Source organism: Cylas formicarius, unplaced genomic scaffold (genome assembly GCF_029955315.1).
Source record: "Cylas formicarius isolate icCylForm1 unplaced genomic scaffold, icCylForm1.1 PGA_scaffold_4__25_contigs__length_36172078, whole genome shotgun sequence".
Taxonomy (NCBI): Eukaryota; Metazoa; Arthropoda; class Insecta; order Coleoptera; family Brentidae; genus Cylas; species Cylas formicarius.
Window position 1 is genome coordinate 32,045,987 of NW_026844334.1, and position 18,989 is coordinate 32,064,975.

The 18,989-nt window shown below is 35.2% G+C and overlaps 2 protein-coding genes across 4 annotated transcripts in view; one reads left to right on the plus strand and one right to left on the minus strand.

Annotated features, from left to right (window-relative positions):
- Nucleotides 1-253: 253 nt before the first annotated feature.
- On the minus strand, nucleotides 254-17,981 carry LOC132700733 (uncharacterized). Of its 2 annotated transcripts, none has more exons than XM_060668247.1 (3): nucleotides 17,819-17,981; nucleotides 12,583-13,078; nucleotides 254-384 (listed from the first exon to the last, which is right to left on the minus strand). In XM_060668247.1, exons 1-3 carry the CDS (start codon nucleotides 17,972-17,974, stop codon nucleotides 302-304), a joined length of 735 nt encoding a protein of 244 aa, XP_060524230.1. In that variant the 5' UTR covers nucleotides 17,975-17,981; the 3' UTR covers nucleotides 254-301. The 2 variants fall into 2 exon arrangements, with proteins under 2 accessions (XP_060524230.1, XP_060524231.1); XM_060668248.1 differs by lacking the exon at nucleotides 254-384 and adding an exon at nucleotides 12,247-12,356.
- Nucleotides 4,756-18,989, plus strand: part of LOC132700732 (protein FAM184A-like) — a 72,227-nt gene continuing 57,993 nt past the window's right edge. Inside the window, exons 1-2 of one of the 2 annotated variants that reach the window (XM_060668246.1) lie at nucleotides 4,756-4,774; nucleotides 4,930-4,966. In XM_060668246.1, the coding sequence (XP_060524229.1) occupies nucleotides 4,771-4,774; nucleotides 4,930-4,966 (41 nt within the window). In that variant the 5' untranslated portion in view covers nucleotides 4,756-4,770. Of the gene's footprint in view, nucleotides 4,775-4,824; nucleotides 4,967-18,989 lie in introns of those variants that run through there. The other variant, XM_060668245.1, reaches the window with a different exon arrangement.

The window sequence follows — 18,989 nt, forward strand, 5'->3', positions numbered from 1 at the left end:
CTAATTTACTTTTAAGGTTACTAACTTTCGATTAGATTTTAACTATTGGGTTTAAGGGTTTAGCTGAAAAATTGAGCTTCTCACAGCTCTTATTTGGTATAGCAAAAGACTTGAATTAAATATGTATTTAATACAATTATAAACAAACTCCCATATCCAAAATGTTACTTTTTATTTTATTTCTTTGTACCCTAAATATATTTCCCAAAATAACTGTGATAACTCAAACCTTTTATTAATGATACAAAAAAGTCACATCCTAATCACTCAAAATAATTAACGTCGAACAAAAACTTCAAATTTAAACGTAATCTACTCCATTGGCAGGGATATAATCCGCTTGCGTTTCTAGACCAGTTTCGGTATCTTCTTCGGAAAATGCTTCTGAAACCAACAGATTATTTGTTGAACAATAAGCACAAGGCCAACTACAACATAGATAAAGCATTTACATTTATCGATCACTTTCAATTTTCCCTAACTTCTTGACTTTTTGGACAGTTTCGTTGACCTGTTACGTATTACAATCATTTAGGATTTAGGTACAGTTAAATTTAAATTTACCTGTACCCAAAATTAAATTGAAGTGAATACCTAACCTTTTTTTAAATACATCAAGTTGCAACTAATACCTACTGCACAATGTATTTGTCCAGTGCATTGTGGGAAAGACGCTAATAAAATACAGGCGAATGTTATACAGACTCAGACTTTTGATACTTTTGATCAGTACGTCTCCAGTTGGGCTTAGCTAAATACGCTGAGGGTAATTGCTAGGAATGAGATAAACTGGGATATGGACCCTTTTTTGGAGCATCTGTTCCAATTTTGCCAGGAATTTGCTTTTGTAGAAAAAGTGTATTTTTGGATTGATATAGCTGTATACTTGTTTTGTTCCTTTGTAATCAAAAACAGAGATCCGTTTATTCACTCGTCACCTAAACATAAGTATATCACGAGACATAAACCAAACCTTTTACCCATACTTCAAAAAACGTCAACCATTCCATAATTTTTGTTTCAAAGTAGTTTCTACATGCTACTGTAACACTATTTACAAAACTTCTGGATTAATCCTGCTTCGATTATTAATAAATCGAACTTGGTGACGTTTCGCTTGTACAACGTTTTTTACCCAACACGTTCATTAAAAGTTTAATGAGATGTAATTGTCGCTTGCTTATTTCAAATGGAAGACTATGTACATTATTACATTTTGAGATTCTGTGTGAAATTATAAATATATTTTATATATAATGTCCTCTATCTATGTCTAACCGCGTTTGAAATATTTTACCATGAAAAACAAATTCACATTTTCAAAGTGGCTAAACTCGTTCTTTTTTAATCAAGTCCGGAGCTTACACACAAAATTACAGGATTTCCCATTTGAAAAACCCGAAAATGTGAATGTTTACGGCCTATTATTGAACACCCTGTATAAAAGTAAACAGCAAATAAAAAAACTATTTATTTTGTTTTTAGTCGGAGGTGCAATTTCTTTTTTCATTCTGCATAAAATATGCCTAGAATTTCACACAGAATCTCAATACACAATACCGAGTGTTCTATTTGAAATAAACAACTTTCGGTTGAATCCGAACCGACACTACGTTAAAAATACAACAACTGACGCAGCAAAAATCTAGAAAAATTGTAAAGAGCATCAACTAATCCATAATTACAATGTACAAGAATCTGTTTTCCAAGAGGCCTTTCATGCATTAGCCATAACGATAAATGAAATTTAAGGTAAGGTGGATTATCTATATAAAAAATACATATGACCTTCACACACAGACATAGTCATACATAACAGCTCAAATCACGCTTATACAAAGAAATTTTCACACATTTCACTCTTTTAAGGCTTCTTAGTACGCCACTCTCAACAGAAAATTACAACAAAGAACTTAATTTCATTAAAATTGAACTGAACAACGGCTACAATCCGTCCATTATCGATAAAATTATAAATAAAAAACAAATCCAGACAACAGTAAACTTTATTTATCCGAAACCTAATACAGGAACACGAACAATTTAAAACAATTACATACATAGGAGAACCCAGTGAAAAAGTTTCAAAACATTTATCAAAATGTGGTTTCAAAATAGCTTTGAGAACTAACAACACAATAGGAAATTTTTTTAAAAAATCAGATGTATATTGGACAAACAGGTAGATGCTTCAAGAAACGCATTAAAAAACATAAAAGAGCGTTTAAAAACAATAGTCTAGATTCTAATTATGCTACCCATTGAAACACAGAAAAACACATTTTTGACGACAATTTTGATATTTTACATACGGCCACAAAAAGTAGAAAATTAAATTTATTGGAAGCCATGGAGATTAACAAAATGAGACATTCAAATGTATTGCTTAATGATCAATTAGATTTAAATACCTCTCCATTATTACAATTAAATTCTCACAACTTTAATTTAGGTTTTGTTGTCATTTATATATATATATATATATATATATATATATATATATATATATATATATATATATATATATATATATATATATATATATATATATATATATATATATATATATAGCACTGCCTAAAGAACACGTATTTTAGATAGACGGTCAGCTCGATAGACAAACAGATGGCGCCCCAATGGGGTCATCACTTTCGCCAGCGATAGGAAGCCTGTTCATGGCCTATTTCGAAGCTCAAGCGATCCGAGAAAGTCAACTCAAGTCGAAGCTCTGGATCCGATACGTCGACGACATTTTTATCATATGGTTGCACGGGGAGGCTAAACTAGATCATTTTCTAACTTACTTCAATTCTTTATACGATAGAATCGAGTTCACCATAGAAAAGGAGAAGGACAAACAACTACCATTTCTGGACGTCCTTTCGACACGATCAGAAGGGAGAAAACTGCAACATCAAGTATATCGCAAAGCTATTCACACCGATAGGTATCTGAATGCACAATCGCACCATCACCCTAGTCAAATCCAGGGGGTTGCCAATACTCTGATCTGCAGATCGGTGAGACTCACAGACGAAATCCAAAACAATGTTTGTTTTGGTTCGTCGTCTTATCAATGCGGCTTGTCGATTTACATATTCTATATGTCTGTTGTGAATGTTGTAAAACTGTAAATTACCAAACAACTATATAGTGAACCGTTGATTTTTGGCTTAAGGTTAAAATTAAATGTCTGAAGGACCAGGTCGGCCTTTGGAGCTCTGTGGGCGTGCCGGAGAGCGGTAGGGGGCACTTGGGGCCTGGGGCCGAAGATCATGCAGTGGATCTACGGTACCATGGTGGTGCCTATGCTCACGCATGGGGCGGTGGCATGGTGGCCTTGGACCAAAAGTGCGGGAGCAAGGCTAGTTCTTAACAGACTGCAGAGATTGGCTTGCCTCTGCATAACGGGCGCCATGAGAACGGCGCCCACGAGGGCCCTGGAGGCTCTGGTGGGGCTGCCCTCTCTGGCGGATCGGGTGCAGATGGAGGCGGCCAGGACAGCTGTGAGGCTGGCGAGCTGCGGGCTCTGGAGGGAGGGAACCTTCAATCGGGGTCCGTACGACATTTTAGAGGGCTGTCGCGGGGATCGCGGGGTCATGGGCATGCCGGGTGACGTCATGATGCCCGAGATGACCTTCTTTGATAAATTGACCTTTCTCTTTCCATCAAGGGAAGATTGGAGAGAGGGCAAAGTCGGTTCCTGGGATGGACTTGTCTGGTACACGGACGGGTCCAGAATGGGAGATCTGGCCGGAGCTGGAGCGTACTGCGAGACAACGGGATCAAGCTTGTCGGTCCCTCTGGGTCAGTACTGCACTGTGTTTCAGGCGGAAATTTTCGCTTTATTGATGGCGGCCAGAGAGGTGCTTCGGCTCAACTACAGAAGCAGGAGAGTCTTCTTCTGCTCGGATAGTAGGGCTGCACTCATGGCGCTGAAGTCAGTGCGTACGCGCTCCTTGTTGATAAAGGAGTGCAAAGGGGTACTGAGGAGGGTGGCTGAAGAGAGAAAGGTCACCTTGGTCTGGGTCCCGGGTTACACCGGTATCCGGGGCAATGAGGCAGCGGACGCTTTAGCCGGGGAGGGCTCCTCGCATAGGCATATAGGGCCAGAGCTCCGCTTGGCGATCGCCCCGTGTGTGAGGCGGGGAGCTCTCGAAGCCTGGGCGAGAGACCGGGCCGCGGGGGGCTGGAGAGTTGCTCCGGGAATGAGGCAGGCGAGGCTTATGATGGATGGGCCCGCCCTTCCTCGGACCAGGGAGCTGCTTAGACTGACCAGAAGGGAGTGTAGAGCACTAACAGGGGCCTACACAGGACATTGCAGGCTTAGGAGGCATCTTTGCTTGCTAGGCATTGGAGACGACCCGGAGTGTAGATGAAAATATATAATTTCGTGGAAATCTCAACTTTTAGTTGTTATTTATTTTGTTAAATGAATTTTCATAAAGTAAAAGCCACCTCAGTTCAAGAATTCTATCACCAATAGGTCATAGATGAGTGAAACTGGACTGAATTACCCATTTTGTTACTCCATACGTTTCTTAAATAGACTATAGGACTGCATATTCCGCGAACTATACCTGATGCGTCTAATCTAAATAAAATGTAGATGTGCATTTACTAGCGAACTTACGTTGGCAGTAAAGAAAATTAAATCCGACTGTCTGTTTTGTTTCAAAACAAATCCGATCGAAACTATCCAGCCAGGCATCTCTTAAAGGTTAAAAGTTGTGGTATTTGAAACGTTTGAATACGCACATCGGTTTGTTGATGGGTAAGTGTATTTTTCTCGTGACGACGAGCAACGTTTGATGAAAATGCAAAATAAAACTAGTTGCGTTCTAAATTGTAATCAAATAAACTCTCAGTTCTACGTGTTGTCTTTAGTCTGATAGACGAATCGTTACTAATAATCGCTCATGTTTTTAGTGCATACCATGTGGCTGTTCCCTACTACGCATAAAGAGTAAGTACCTATAGACTATTTCAGAAATGTAATAAAATTCCATCCAGTTGCGTTAAATTTCGTTGTCGACCATTGGCGTAAGTAAACTTTGCACAATCAAATTATTGTTCTTTCTTATGACCACGATAACTAGATTTTGTTGTCATTTTTCACCAATTGTCATTTTATAAACTTTTCGTAACGCAAAAGCAAAGAGAAATGAATGACAGTTTAATGGCAGAATAATTAAAACATACTTACTGTAGCGCTTTTATAAACATAGTAGTTTGAATGACCCTGAAAAAATTAATACGGTTTTTGAGCAGTTTCTTCAAAATACATCCGGGTGTAATTATAAAATACGATATTATGACAACAATTCCTTCGATATTGAATTGTTTTGAATTAACAAAAATTTGTGATATTCATAAATAAATTTATGGAATCAAAACAATTGCCACTGGGGTTGAAGAAATATATCCACTTGTATTTAAATATTGTAGTCCTTTCATTGATAAATATGTCATTCATATTATTAATTATTTAATAAATATATTACCTGAACTTTCTAAAAATATTTGAATAATGTTCTCTATAATCGAATGTATAATTATATAATTCTTACAAGAATATGTGGTTTAAAAGGAAAATAAAGTACTGTGAGTGCTGTTGTAAAGGTTATTATTAATGATATTGTACGGGCAGCTGCCAAGCGTGTCCAATATTTTTCAATTGTTCGCAGGCATTCGATACGGTGAATCATATATTACTGATTATTTCAAAGCTAAATTTCTATAGTTGTTCGTCTAATTCGTGTAGGCTGATTAAATATCTTTCAAACCGATATCAAAATATATACTCTCAGTGCAGATATTCCAAGGAAATAGAAATTTTCTCTGGAGTACCGCAGGGTTCCATTTTGGGTACAATTTGTTTTTGATTTACACTTCCGATATTTGAAAATCTTTAAACTTTTGCAATGTTCAGGCATATGCGGACGATACTCAATTGTATTGGGGTTTTGATAATGCGGCTAGTGCATATTTGAAAATAAAAATGAAGTTTAGCTCCTAAAACAAAATATTAATCTAAGGTTAGATAGCACTACACTTTCCGTTATTGACTCAGCAAAGATCTTGGGAGTAATGATAGATAGAGATGTACTATTTCGTGAGCATTTAAAAATGTATTTTAAAGCACATTTAGTTGTCACTAAAAACTTTATATAGTAACAGGTATATTTTAAATTTGAAAATAATCAAACAATTTTGTGAGTCACTTGTTCTCTCACATTTCAACTACTGTGATGTGCTTTTGATTTTGGTCCTCCCAAGGAAATCTTAAAGTTTTTTGGGCCCTGCAAGTATTGCGTTTTTTCGATAATATATTCAAGTTTCGCTTCTAGATCCCCAAACGTTATGGCGCGTATCACAAGGTCGTCATCGTAGCTTGGTTGGTCGTTTGTCTAGATATTGAAAATATTGAAGAGTATGGAAGCCAAAACGCTTTCCTGGGGTGGACCGTGTCTCTGTTATATCTAGCGACTATTTTTATGTTACAGTTCTATAAAAAACCTTCTATTCTGAAGTTTGATCCTGTCAACCTCATCAGTTTATGGTCTACTCAGCGCTATGGTCGATGAATGCCGCCCCATTTGCGCGATTCCTTTGAAACCCGTTTTCTATATCTTCTGTGAGGTTAAGAACCTGGCCCGTGTAGTATTTCCCCTGACTGGAAAGCAGCCTGCTGAGGAATTAGTAGAAGGTCGATGTGTGTTTGTATTTTTTGTAAGATCAGACGTTAATACACATTAAAGAGCAGCAACATTGTGTGATGTTTAAGTGGTATTAGGATGGCGAGTGCCACAGGTGTTAAGAAACTGTCAAGAGTCAGCATCCATAATTTAGTCTTTTCTCCAAAGTGTATGATCTGTTCTGTGAACATGGTGTTAATTGCCTGATTTATTTATTTTTCTGTTGAAACTTTCATTCAGCAGGTGGGTATCGTTTTCGGTATGCCTTACAAGCTTATTGGATCCGAATATTTCTTTGCCTTTGCCGTTTTAGAGCAGCTGTTATTTGGTTTGTTGTGACGTTAATAGCTTTGTTGCCGTTCCAGTGGGTAAACATTTTCAGCCATATCTCCTGTCGCACTTCAGCGCGACAGGAGATATGGCTGGTGTCTCTCCTTCTTATCAGTAAGGAGAGACACACACGATTGTTTCTTAGTTAACGCGCTGAAGTGCGACAGGAGATATGGCTGGTGTCTCTCCTTCTTATCAGTAAGCAGAGACACACACGATTGTTTCTTAGTTAACATGATCTTTTTCGTATCTTGACAATCTTGGTAATATCAGCCATTTCTGGTACAGTCCCTCGAGATGTAATCTCAGGATACGCGTTTAACAGTGTTGTAGTTGCCTCAAATTGGGTATAGAGTTCCTAATTTCTCATCCAATGGTATTGTAGACGGGTTTATAGTGTTGTATGTATTAATACCGATAGGACGATATTGGATTTTTGGTACGGATATTTAGACCATTTTTACGCACTGGTGCTCTATATTGCTGAAGATAAAGCACAAGTTCACCGTTAGAGTAGGTATGGGCGTGTGGTAATATGACTATTAAAATCGCCCACATCAAATTAAATGCTTTGTGACAGGGAGTTGCTCGGAAGAAAGACGTTAGGTCTTTCTACGCTAGGACTTCTATATGGGATCAGTTTAATGAAGTATTAATGACTAAAATGATGCAAGTAAATCAAATGTCTTATAATTCCCTCAAAATATAAAATTTCCATTAACATGAAATTCAAACAAGAGCCCATACCATTTACTTTTCAGTGAATGATGAAAAGTTGAATTTAAGTGCAGTTGTGAGTGGCGCTTCAAAACCGAGTGTTGTTAAAAAACAACAATTTTTAACATTAAAAAAGAAGTGAAACAAAACAATGGCGAATTCAAAAAATCTCAACCGCGATTATACATGACATAACCATTTCTTTTTGACAAATTTTTCTTTAAGAATCTTAGGTTGATTAATGAGAGATATAGGTTTTGAATATGTGAAGCATGTACGCAAAAGTATAATGTGAGAGCGAAATACATTATTAATTGACGATACAGTATTTATGGTCGATCAAGAATTATCTCCAACAAAATTATAATATCATCCATTTAGATAAGGATTGGATGAATATAGTTCATACGATTAATTATGTTTGGAGTGACAATACCGTAAACGATCTCAGAGACGGCTTTTTATAGGATTTAACAACAGTTTCGTTCTGTTCCATGCAGGATATGCAAACGCCGAATATTTGGAGCAATAGTTTGAGCAGTCGCTAAGTGATCTTAGGGTTGCTCATTTCTTGCTGGGAAAAACATTTTCTTTGGAGCTGCTGGAAGTTGCTCATGCATGCAATAATGAGTATGACAAATATGAAATTGAAGAAATAGCTGCAAAAGACGGGATATATGTTTTATGTTTACCACACACTGCGCGAGCTTAACCCCAAAATTGGAGTAATTTTGTTCAACATGTCATAGAACTGAAAAAGAAATGTGATCCGACGATAATCTCCAAGACGACGGGGATGTTTTATAATTAGCGTAAATTCTGGAGACAGTTCAGAGAGCGACATTGACGTTTCCAATTTCGACCGAGAATAAAAAATTTCACCGATATACGGGGTTGTCGATGCATCGCGATTCTTCGATTCTTCAACCAACCGAGTATATTAGAGTTACTGGGGTATTATTTTAGGGCAAATGCATTGCCGTACTCAGATTAGTTTCTACAGTTTTCCTATTGGACTATTGGACTATTGGACATTTACAAAAAGATCTGATACACAAAGGCATGGCCAACCGACTGGACGAATTTCATATTTTTTCCTTTATGTAATAAAGATTCTACAAAAAATGTGACAACTATAGAACAATCTCTTTGATATCGCACGCCAGCAAAATTCTCCTAAGAATAACCGACCGCCGCTTACAGCGTCACAAATACCATCAGAGCAAATTCCCAATATTAGATAACCAATAGAAAACTCAGGATAATTTAATTCCTCCATGGTAATCTGCTTTATTGTCTATAAAAAAAGCATTCGACGTCGTAAAATGAAAATGATTGTGGCAAATACTAAGAGAAATAGCGAATAACCTAATAAGTCTAAATAAGAAATTAGGTGAATCAAATCACAGACTTTCAATATGCAAAAGAAGGTGCGACAAGAATGCATATTGTCCCCCAGGCTTTTTAACGCCTACGGTGAACACATAATCAGCAACACCCTAGACGATTTCGAGGGAGGAGTGTCAATAGGTGGTAAAAAACTGACAAACCTACGATATGCAGACGATACAACGCTGCTGGCGAGAGATGAGTCCGAAATGAGGATGATGTTGAACAGCGTGGAAATTGAAAGTGCTAGGATGGGTCTGGAAATAAATATGAGCAAGACTAAGCTCATAGTGATTGACAGAGCATTAATCGTTCCACGTGCGAACCTCGCAAACCAAGAAAATGTCGATGAATTTGTGTACCTGGGATCGTTAATAAGTAACCAGGGCGGGTCCGAAAAGGAAATAAAAAGACGAATAGCCATGGCATGACGGGCCATGAGCAACCTCACCAGACTATGAAAAGATCGATACATCACAAGAAACACGAAAATCATGCTGGTTAAATCCCTTGTATACTAAGCGAGCTGAAGATCAAAGACAGACTGTCCAAAGTATTTTAAGATTCGCAGGCGACATACTGACCACAAGACGAGATGGCGACAACATGGAGAACTTGATAGTATAGGGAAAGGTGGAAGGAAAATGACTAAGAGGCAGATCACCTGTTAGATGGATAGACCAAGTAAAGAAAATCACAGATGCAAGATTTACTCACGGAGGCAATGGATAGACAAACATGGAAAGGTAAAGTTGATGGATGTACACGATTCCATGAGATCACGATTTCTCAGACATGAGAATACGACTAAGAAGAAGAAGAAGAGAACGTGCATACAACTGTCAATGTCAGTTAAAGGCATAACTTTTATTCATTATTGAATTTTGCGTTCTGTCACACATAAGTTTAGAGAGAAAACTTCACACTAAGCAATTTAAAATGTAAATTCTGAAAAATGTGATATGATAAAGTATCATTTTGTCAAACGAATTCGCAGAGGCAGCTAATGAATTTTATTTCAACGCATATCGGACAAACGTTAAAAAATAATTTAACAAAAACCACTTTAATGAAAAACAAGAAATACACTAATAAACGAATAAAATATGCCATATTTCCAGATACAGATACCAACAAACCTCTATCTATCTCTAAAACCATAACTAATTATGATTGCTATATAAAAGAAATGAAATTAAGTTAAGTAAAAATGTTGATATAATATTTGACCTCAGAAGCAAAATTTGTTTGAAACCGGACCAAATTGTTGTCCGGCACATAAGACTCCACACTGTATTCTCAGTGTGACTTGGTCTGTAGCTTGGTTTTCAGTTTATAAAAAGTCTTCTCTTCTTATTATATCTTGTTCATTATTGTCCAGATGGTGAAATCATAAAATTCTTTCTTACATTCATACAAATTTCCCACAAATTGTCTTGCATATAATGACAAATGATTTCAAGTCGACATAGCGGAAAAATTGGTGATACACTCGCAAGAAGTTTTTGCGAAGCCCACGGTAAGACGGAATATTCAACACTGCCAATTGTCTTTTAGCTATGAATTAATTCTTTGCTATTGTAGCAATAAGGTGGATCAAAAGCCAAAAAGATATGCTTTAGGATACACCATACTATATGCAGTCGAAAAAAAAAGAATTAAATCAATGCAGAACAGTTCGTTGTCAAGTCACTCTATGGTCAGATTTCAATGACATTTTGACTTGACACAACGGTTGCATCATCGGCCTGGCGCAAAAGTTTTGCCCTTGAAAAGCCGTTGTCGCATGCGTCACTGCCAATCACACAGAAACTATTTTTTTAACATTTTATTATTTACTTTTTATCAGAAAGACATATACATATGTGCTGATATAAACTAAAAGGTGAAAAATGGTAGAATTTAAAAAATATAAAACCTGACAAAAACTAATACAAAAGAATGTCAAAATTTTAAAAGTTAAAAGTTTCCTAAGATTATTTGCGTGAGTTAAATCTTTTAAAACACTCTCCTAGGCAAAGTGCCGGCTTTTCTGGACAGGAGAGACAGAAAACCACGGTGTCTTTCCGCATTTTCTGGCTGTAGCACACTTTTTGTTCAGCTTCAGCTTCAGAAAGCAGTTCATTTAGTATGCCGACAAAAAGTACACAAATAGGTTTTTGTACCACCTTAGAGTTTTTCTTTAAAAGGAATAATAAGAAAGCATTTGGTCTTGACAATATATTCCTGACATATTTTTATTATATTCGGTAATCGCCCTTGGCTTGTCAAAGTACCGTCAAACTCAGCAGAAATAAATAAAACTTCTCTCTTATCTCTCCACTTTCCAATCATTATGTTTTCTGAGTATTTCGTAAGCACTTCCCACCTCTTGAGTTTTGCCTCTACAACTTCTTTTGGATTTTCTTTTCTGTTTTTTCTTAGAGTACCAGTGACAAAGGTGTATCTAAGGAGAAGCTCTTTGATTAGGGAAAAACTAATGTAGACATTATCCATAAACACACTATGTCCATGCCTAAATACTGCTGCATCATTGCTAAAACAACATTCGTAGCATGACCTATGCCGGACATATCATCTTCTGCACCAGGATGGCTATACAATTTTACGCAAAACTTCTTATTTTTAATGTATATACGAAAAAGTAATCGTCCTCGCCATAAAGGGATAATAAATTTAATCCATTTCACTATTTACATAATCTTGAATGAATCCAGGTTCTCCTCTTTTTGGATTTTTTGAAAAATGCAAGCAACGCATTATGAGTAGAAATCGGTTTCTACTCGTATATTACGAAAACAAGCCCAAATCGTAAAGTTCGTCTGTCTTCCAATATTCCCGGGTTCTTTTTATTTGAATGTGACCCATATTAAGCCATAAGCCACAAGTCCTAATTCGAGATTGCTCAGTGGTTTTGTCGCTAAGAAAAACCTCTGCTACTTATCTCGTCTCTTCAACAATATATATTAACAACTCATCTGTGACTAATAATTTAAAAAATCCATAAGGTGAGTGGTCTGATACATGTAATCGTAATCCGCAATCCTGAGAATGGAATTTGTGTCAATTTTATCCCGTCAGTCCATCCAATACCCACTTGAGTCCAGTGTCAGCAGTTCATCATCCGTTAAAGATCTCTTTCTATCCCACTCAATACGTCTTTTTTGCGCCCGAAGGGCCTGGGATCTCACTATCCATGACACTACTTCATTGAAAAAAATCCTAAAACCGACAATACGCGTGCTCAAATGGGCCAAAACTGCCCAAAAAAAAAGCAACAGCCCCTCTCGAAAGCCGGCAAAGTACTAACTACCTAAAATTTTAAGTGCACTGGACGCAACTGTCGCGTCATCGGCTTGTGGTGGAGAAAAGCCATGACTCAACATATGCGTCATAGGCAGCGAACGTGTTAAGGCGCTCACTTTTAAGGATATTTTTTCAAGCTTACCGAGTTGTCCGCTCTCGACAGCGTTCGCGCTGGTATCACCAATAATTATGACAGCTTCGCCCTGATCCAAATTTTCAAAATAGCCGGTAACCTCTTCTAGTTTTTGTCCGCGTTCGTTTTCAAAAAGTATTTCGATAATTTCCTCAGGCCCTTCCGTGCTTTTACGGTTTGATACTCCCACAGCTACTTGCCGATTGTCGCTTAAAGCACCCGGTCTGGAATAATTTTCATTCACCATTTTATTTTGCCCAGCGTTCTTCGAGTGCCTCGTGTGCCTCTTTCCGTAGATCGATTTGCATTTTTTTGCGTACAACAGTTTGTCGATAGCATAGAAAAAGTTATTCTTCGTAAGCGTTAGCACGGAATGCAAAGTAGCGGGGTGTGTGTCGGGAAATAACTGCATCAGCCGAAGAAAGTAGAAGAAGTGACTGGACGATTGCTGGATGGGAGTCTCGTGCGATAGCGGCCTGCAAGCATCCACGGTGCTTTCCGTATTCTGAAAATGATAACGCTTTAGATACGTCTGATACTAGTCTGTATCATACAGACATGGCGAAGTTTTGTCAAAAAACACCTGAAAACTCGAACATGAAACAACACTAATTCTAATTAATATATTAAACCTGAGTCTAGTCTATCCAACCTAAGGAAACAAGACGGATAGAAGAAGAAGACTACAGTACAAGATGCCAGAGTGTATGTTACTCTTGGTGCAGTAATGAAAATTGTTTATATTTAATGTTAAAGTTAGAGGTTAAAAGTTGTAAGGCATATTGTTATTAAGTTTGCCGGCTTGGCATGAAAAACGCTTATGAATTAGAGGGTCTGTCTTCGGGATATTAATTTATTTTTTATATATGAAGGAGTACACGGCCAAATAAGTTTATGAAGGAAAACTGAAAACTGCAGAAGCTTACTATTCTTCATCACGTATGATGTGATCGCACATTATAAGAGAGCATACAAATTTACAGCACGAATTTTGAAGTTTCTGTATAATTAAAATGCTATAAGACTATGGCTTCCGCATTTCTTTTTCCTTTAAACTTATTGACAATATGCCTATATTAAATTTGAAAACTCCTTTTTTAAAGCTAACATCTATTGCTATGAAAAACTTAGTTTCCTGTCGATATACAGTCCAAATACACATTCTTTTACGGGCAAGTTGTAGTCATCAGTTGTTAGTTGCATAGCTTTTTCAAAAAAAAAAAGATAACTGCAGACCTGTCTGGGTTGCTTTCTTATAATTTTTATATTTCTCAATTCCTCATTCCCACTATCCTCAGCTACATAATTTTCCTGCTCCCGACAATCAGCCTCTGAGTCATGCAGAGAATGTATAACAATACTTAAGTTTGGTACAAAGTAGTGGTAGTGTGACTAATGGTGAAAAAACTTGCGAATAGTCAAACAATACCAGTACCTAAACAAAAATGGTATAACTGCCATTTTTAGACATTACGAGGAATAATTAGGTGACTTAAGGAACCGAAAACTATATAGCGCAAAACAAGGTTATCAGGAATAATTCAAATTCATCCAGCAAGATGTGAAGAATAGTGGGTACTCAAAACACCTCATTCTACAGGCCCAAGCAGCTATGGAGAAAAGAAGATATGTTTTGTATGATGTAATCATCTCGACAGAAACAAAAATAGTTCGTGGAGAACAACACTGACACGAGAGATAGCGCAACCCAAACCAAATTATGAGCTCATTTTCTTAATGAAATTCATTTGTAATGGTGAATAAACTTGATCGCCCGCCTCACATCAATAAAAAAGAGTCTTCTACTTTGCTACATTATATTCTTTAAATTTTGTGCAATGTTCAAAATAAGAGAGTTTCAGTACAGTGTTGATAAATAACATCAAATTCTAATACCAGTTGCTTAAGTTAAGGAATAAAATTATATTTTTTGTAAATTTCGGGTTCCATAACAAACTCTATTGAATTGAATAAAAAAAATTGCCATCAATAAAAAAGTGGACTTAATTAATCCAAAAGCCTAAATAGATGTAGTACATATCAATTTATATAGAGTCCTAAATTCTGTTGACCAGAAGTTTTCAACTTGATTAATGCATAAATAACTCAAAAACTACAAATTTTTATCAAAAATACACGAGAAAAAAAAACTAAGTAAGATTCTTATTAAACGAAATAGCAATAGGGTACAAGATAACATATTGGCACGCTAGTATCCCTTTTTATTTATAAAATTAATATTGTTAACAAATGTTATTTTTTAAATGAAATTCACCTCCACGTATTGCAGAAACCGTGTACGAAAATGGCAAAAGGTTGACATTATCCGTCTTCCTTAAAGCTAAGTTTTACCGTTTTGATAGTAGTGAGGGTTTTGATTTTTCGGACTGAGGTGGCTTTTACTTGATGAAAATCCATTTAACACAAATTAAATTAGAACAAAAAATGTTCAGATTTTCACAGTTTTTAATGCTGTATGACAGCTGTTTCGGCAACACCCTGCCTTTATCAAATACAAAATATGACTATATTCCGACAGATATATAAAAAAACAGGTAGTAATAGATTTTTAATTACAGGGGAAGGGTTATAAATTTAAATTTAACAACGGAGACGCATTTAAATCCAATTGATTATTAAGAAATATATTCGAATATCTCATTTTGGTAATCTCCATAGCTTCCAACAAATTTAGTTTTTTGCTTTTTGAATGATTGCGTAAAATATCAAAATTGTCGTCAAAGTTGTGCATTTCTGAATTTAAATGAATGGCATAGTTGTTGTTGGTTTTTAGTTTCATAAATTTGGGATATACTCCCTTTTGTAAGCACTTGTTGAAAAACCGAATGATTTAACAGTTTTAACAGTCCCCCGCAAGAAAAGCCCAACTCCAAGGTCAGACAAAATGGCTGAAAGAAGAACGAAGACATCAATATAAGAAAAGAGATATACATTGAATTTATGTGAATTTAATACATTCTTAATTGTCTCATAGACTTAATCCCATAGAATTATAGAATATATCAAACATTATTCACAAAAAGTATCTAAGAAAAAATCCAAATTAGACAATTTAATAAAATCCACAAAAAACAGTCAGTCATTTCGAACTTCTCGAATCATGAATTTTACAAACACTTATTAGCTAATTTAATAAAATCTCAACTTAATACTAGCAGCAAATTTAAGGATTTTTCACATGTCTATGGTAAAATCAATTAAAAATAAGGCTTCCCAAAATAATATAGTATTTCTCAAGAATATATTACAAAATCTAAACAGTTTCTTAATCCAGATATATACCGAAGTATACAATGTGATCCTACAGAATTATTTCAAAAAGAAGTCAAAACAGTAATTACCGATTCATCACTTTTTAAGGACAAGGATAAATACCAGCTAACAATCATGAACCCTCAAGCTCTAACGCATCATCAGTTAAATTTTCAACAAGATTAATTAAAATTTTAGAATATAATACTGCCTTTAAACCTAGATATGCTATCAAAAATTCATTCGAACCAATTAACAAGGTTACAGACATAAAAATTCCTTCTAAGGCAATTCTAGTTTCATTTGATGTTTGAAACTTATTTCCTAGCAATCCACCAATTGAAGTAATAAACATAATAGACAATATTCTCATGCAGAGACAGGTCTACCCTATCATAAAACAAGACTTGCTAGACAGTTTAATGGTTTTTCTAGAGCAAAATTATTTTGAATTTAATGGTCACTTGTATATTGTTAAAGAAGGATAAATTATGGAAAACCCACTTAGTCCACTACTTGCAGAAATTTTCATGGACAGTTTACAAAATATCATACATAAACATTTTCTGAGTAAAGGATTTCTCTGGTGGTATAGATACGTAGATGATGTTTTTGTTTGTTTCACTGGAACCTAAAGACAACTGCATTAATTTTTGAATCATATTAATTCGATACATAAGCGCATAAAATTTACCATAGAGACGGAACAAGATAACTCTCTACACTTTCTGTACTTAATTATAAAAAAAACTACAAGTTAGATTTTTCCATTTACCATAAAGCCTCACACACGGACACAATAATACATAATAACTCAAATCACCTTTACACCCACAAAATGTCTGCCTTTTATGCTTTTATCAACAGACTAATTAATGTAGAAAATTTTGAAAAAGATGTAAATATTATAAAACAAATAGCTTTTAACAATGGTTACGACCGAAAACAAAATTTATAAAACAATAAAATACATAGGACAACCTAGCAAGAAAATTTCGAAACATCTATCTAAATTTGGTATTAATGTTGCTTATAAAACTTAAAATAAAATAAAAATAAAACTAAATTACGAAAAACTCAAAAATCCGGAGTCTACAAAAAACTAAATTTGTTGGAAGCTATGGAGATTAACAAAATGAGATGTTCTAATGTATTTGTTAATGATCAATTGGATTTAAATGCGTCTCCGTTGTTAAATTTAATATACGTGTAATTACAAATCTATTACAACCTGCTTTTTTATATAAGTCTCTCAATATAGTCATATTTTGTATTTGAAGGCACGGTGTTGCCGAAACATTTTTTGTACTAATTTAGTTTGTGTTTTGATTTTTGCAACTTTTAATGTTTACCCAAGATTATCTTTAAATAATAAGCAACCTGAAATAACCTATGTTACACTTATGAATTTTTGAAACGTCGTAATAATTAACGATGATACAGGATGGTGAGTCAACGATAGAGCAAAGTTCATTAACTCATTGGTTTCAAAAGTTGCTAGAAAATAGTAAACGCAAAAGTTTCTAATGATTGTTACGATGCACAATTTAAAACCATTTTAAAGTATACAGGGTAATTCGAAAAAGCGCAAAGAATAAAATATATATTTTTTAAAAATAGAACACCTTACTAATTAATTTCCGTATTTTCAATAAAGTTTAAAGGCTCTCTCAAAATGCTAACTTTGATAGACATTAACATATTTTTCAATTAAAATTAAAGATATAATTGATAAATAAACAAATAATTGGTTCAAAATGGTGAACAATTTTCCCCATATTATTGTCTTTTTTCTTCTTCGTGTTTCGTATCGTAAATATGAAATGTAGTTGGAATCTTATGCTCTAGAGATGATTGTTCGGTTGAATCTGCACGTTATCTTAAGCAAAATCCATTGCATTTCTATTTTTAGAATGCACAACAATTTTTCGAGAGATATTTCAACGCCTCGTAACATGCGAAAAAAACTCACCATTGAGTTGTTTACAAGCTGATTTTTCTTTTCGAGCTCGTTAGGGTTATTTTTAAACGCGAACGCGAAATGATACGGCTGGGACGTAATCCAAGGGCACTGAAGTGGCCGATTTAAGAATATCGTCCTGTTCCTTGGAGAATTCATATCCACCATCACTGCACTTTCTGACTACTAAACTGTCAGATCGATTATGACAATCTATTTTACTGTTTCCTAGGATGCCGCAAACAATATATCTTATTGACATTTGGTAGAAACCTTGGATGTAATTTTTATATATCCAATGTTTTAATATAAAGCGAAAAATACTTTCTACATTTCGGGGATTTAATTGTTGAATATGGTAATCAATATCAACTTCATTATACCCAAAAACTGGAATATCTAGTGGGATACATTGATACAATCACACCACCACCTAAAGGAAGTTCTGGATTAATCAAAACTAACCAAATTAGCACCATCAATAGACGTTACAAACTGTCAGGACCTCTAAGACACTATGAAAGCAGACAATTTCCTCGGTATATTATTTCCTAATAAAGACAATAGATTCATAATTTTTAATGTATTAGAAAAAGGCAGATGGTGATGCAAATATCCCTAAAGATGGGCGAATTTGTCGCGTTTAAATGCTGTTAGTTTGACAGATGACATTTTTTGAAAGCTGAAAAATGGAAAGTTTGTGATTTCTCGTGAGCCTGTTTTTTTTTAAATAAAAATTCGTTGTCAGCACAATAATTAAGGTAGGTACGTGACAAGTAAATACGCGCAACAGTGTTTTAATTGTCAAATAATTAATCACTTTTTTAAGTATTCTTAAAAAAGTTTAAGATGTCAAAAACATATTAAAATATAAATATCTTCAAAACAAGTCCAATGTTTTATTACTTCAATCTAAATTGTTAAGAAATTACGAATATGTCAACACTTCATGTCCTCAGGTTATTTTCATAGACGAACGTGTATATTTGTAAAAGTGAATACAAAATATCTTAGCAACATTATTCAATGAAAAATGTAAGAATGGTTTTCAAGAGATTAATTGTCGTCCATGCAGGAGGTGAAAATGGAGGTTGACGGTTGTTGAAGGTTGTTTGGTGTTTTATTCCAAGTCAAAATCTGCAGATTACCATGGCGATATGAATAGTGAGATATTTACTAGACA